The sequence below is a fragment of the Seriola lalandi genome, unplaced genomic scaffold, assembly GCF_002814215.2.
Source record: "Seriola lalandi dorsalis isolate HSWRI2012SDOR001 ecotype SW California unplaced genomic scaffold, Sedor1 jcf7180002054524, whole genome shotgun sequence".
In the NCBI taxonomy this organism is placed as follows: Eukaryota; Metazoa; Chordata; class Actinopteri; order Carangiformes; family Carangidae; genus Seriola; species Seriola lalandi.
Genome location: NW_019525077.1, coordinates 1,802,445 through 1,804,741, shown reverse-complemented (window position 1 = coordinate 1,804,741; position 2,297 = coordinate 1,802,445). Strand labels below are relative to the sequence as shown.

The 2,297-nt window shown below is 38.5% G+C and overlaps 1 protein-coding gene across 1 annotated transcript in view; it reads left to right on the top strand.

Annotated features, from left to right (window-relative positions):
* Positions 1–268: 268 nt before the first annotated feature.
* Positions 269–2,297, top strand: part of paqr3a (progestin and adipoQ receptor family member IIIa) — a 10,154-nt gene continuing 8,125 nt past the window's right edge. Inside the window, 3 exon segments of the mRNA XM_023414427.2 lie at positions 269–425; positions 1,360–1,570; positions 2,250–2,294. Of these exon segments, the coding sequence (XP_023270195.1) occupies positions 365–425; positions 1,360–1,570; positions 2,250–2,294 (317 nt within the window). The 5' untranslated portion in view covers positions 269–364.

Here is a 2,297-nt window from a genome sequence, read left to right as displayed (position 1 = left end):
TAAAAATATGTGTAGTGGCAATGTGGTTATGAATGTGTAACTTTTGGTCGTTCAAATATTCAATAAAATTGAATACCATAAAAGGCGTGGCAGAGTTGGCAAGTTTGTAATTCTAAAAGAAAAATCTTGACTCAAGGTCCTCTTACTAATTTTCGATGCTTCCAGCTGCTTGAAGGTCTTCATCAGCGGAGTTGCGTCAATCGGTATGAGTTGGTTTTGGGTCTGTTGTTTTTACTCAGGCAGTCCTCGGACACACGGAAGGGGTCCTTCACTGATGACGTCGGTGGTGATTTGGAAGATGTTGTAGCCGAAACTTGATAAAACATTACGTTGTTTTTAAGTCAGTGTTTACTTATGTTTACAAATGCGTAGCACGTACTACAAACCACAAAATGACACAAACTACACATATAGCAAACTAAAAGGTAAGTTTATTGTTTATTTATTGACTCTAAACAAAGCGGCGTGTTAGCTAATAGCTAGCCTCTAATAAGGTTAGCCTGTTCAAACAGACTCGAGCTGTAGTTAAAACACTAGTTGCCGAACTCTCTTCGAAAAGTGTGTAATTTTAACATTGACTCGGTCAGCTAGAGTGTTATTTACGGGATAAGACTTCACTTAAAATGGTTTCTAGTTCAGTTGGTGCTTTGGACACAGTCGGCCTATAATGATTTACAAAGCAAACACGTTATGTCAACAAATCCAAAACTTTCAATATCGGCGATTCAGTGCTCGCCACCGTTACACTGTGCAATACACTGTGTAAAAGTTAGGCCATTATTGATGGGCAAAGATTGGGATAGATAGGATTGTTTCTATAAATTCACATTTTGCTTGGTGTATCAGCTGCTTATTGAATTAAAGTTTGGTTGCTAAGACTTCTTAAAGAACTAGTGAGCTATTTTCTGGGGGTGTTATCGAAGTGTTTGGCATTTAGTTTTTCTCCTTAAAATTACAGCGGTACGGATAAATTGGAGATGGTTAACGCAACGTAAAGTAAAATTAGATGAAATGAAAGACAAGTCGGTGGCTGCACCTTTTTAAGTAGCCTTGTAAGGTTAGCTAGCAGATATGAGCTTCTGTAGTTTCTATAAATAGAGGATCATTATGTACTTCACTTGTTGAATTCAACACATAATTAAAGATGCAGTTTCAGTAACTTGGTCACTTACTCCTTATTCCATTAAACAGTAAGAAATTTCACCTGCCACAGTAGCAGGTAGATCTGACAAACTTGTCTACAGTTTAAATGTGTCGGCATTAAACTGGTCAACCGTGCCTTACTGTTTTTTAATTAGACTTGCTATATAAGTTCCAGCCTTAATTGAATCTGATCTGGATCTGGCTTCTCCGCTTCAGGTCACGCTAAAGCAGCCATGCCTCAGAAACCTCAGAAGAACACCCAGACGGCACACTACATCGAGCTGGGAGGTTATCAGTACTGGCCTGTGCTGGTGCCCCGAGGGATCAGACTGTACACCTACGAACAGATCCCAGTGTTTCTGAGGGAGAACCCCTACATCACAGATGGATACAGAGCCTACCTGCCCTCCAGACTGTGCATCAAAAGGTGAAAAGCTTTATTAATAAGTGACTTCATTACTTGTCTTGTATTTCCTCATTACTCCCCAAAGGAGAAATTTTGAATCTTGATCACTCCTCAGGGAAGCCAGTGTGCAGAGTCAACTTTAGTGGTTGGCTCGGGGATGTTTTAATCAGCTGTCTGTTGAATATTTCATGCAGTGCTTTATTACGTTTTTAAAATTTAGATCAATTTAGATTCATCCTCTCAGTCCACACTAAAATTGTAGAACACTGTTTATATAATAATACAACATAAGAAGAGGGTGATTTCCTTTCAACAGTGCAGGAAAACAAAACATTGTCTTTTTGTCCTTGACATGCAGTGGGTTTTTGTGTTGTTTCAGTTTTTCTTTCTTTAAGGATACTTCCTGAAAAATAAATCGATATCCTGAAATACAGATGGGGTTTCCTTTTTCTTTTATTGAGAACAATATTTAACCACTGACAAATATTGATTCGGATTTTGTGAAGCAACAGAAGTTTGTTCGGGGAGTTATAACAGCTAATTACACTAAAGCAATTTTATTCTAGGCAAGTATGAATATAAATACTGTGAGCTGTGCGGCTGAGATTACTGATGCCAGTCTGTAGTGAGGGATGATTTTAGGACGAGGAGAACTGACATATTTTATCTGATTTTGAAGTTTGTAAATCCTCTTTTGCAGCCTCTTCATTCTGTCCAATGAGACGGTGAATATCTGGAGCCATCTGTT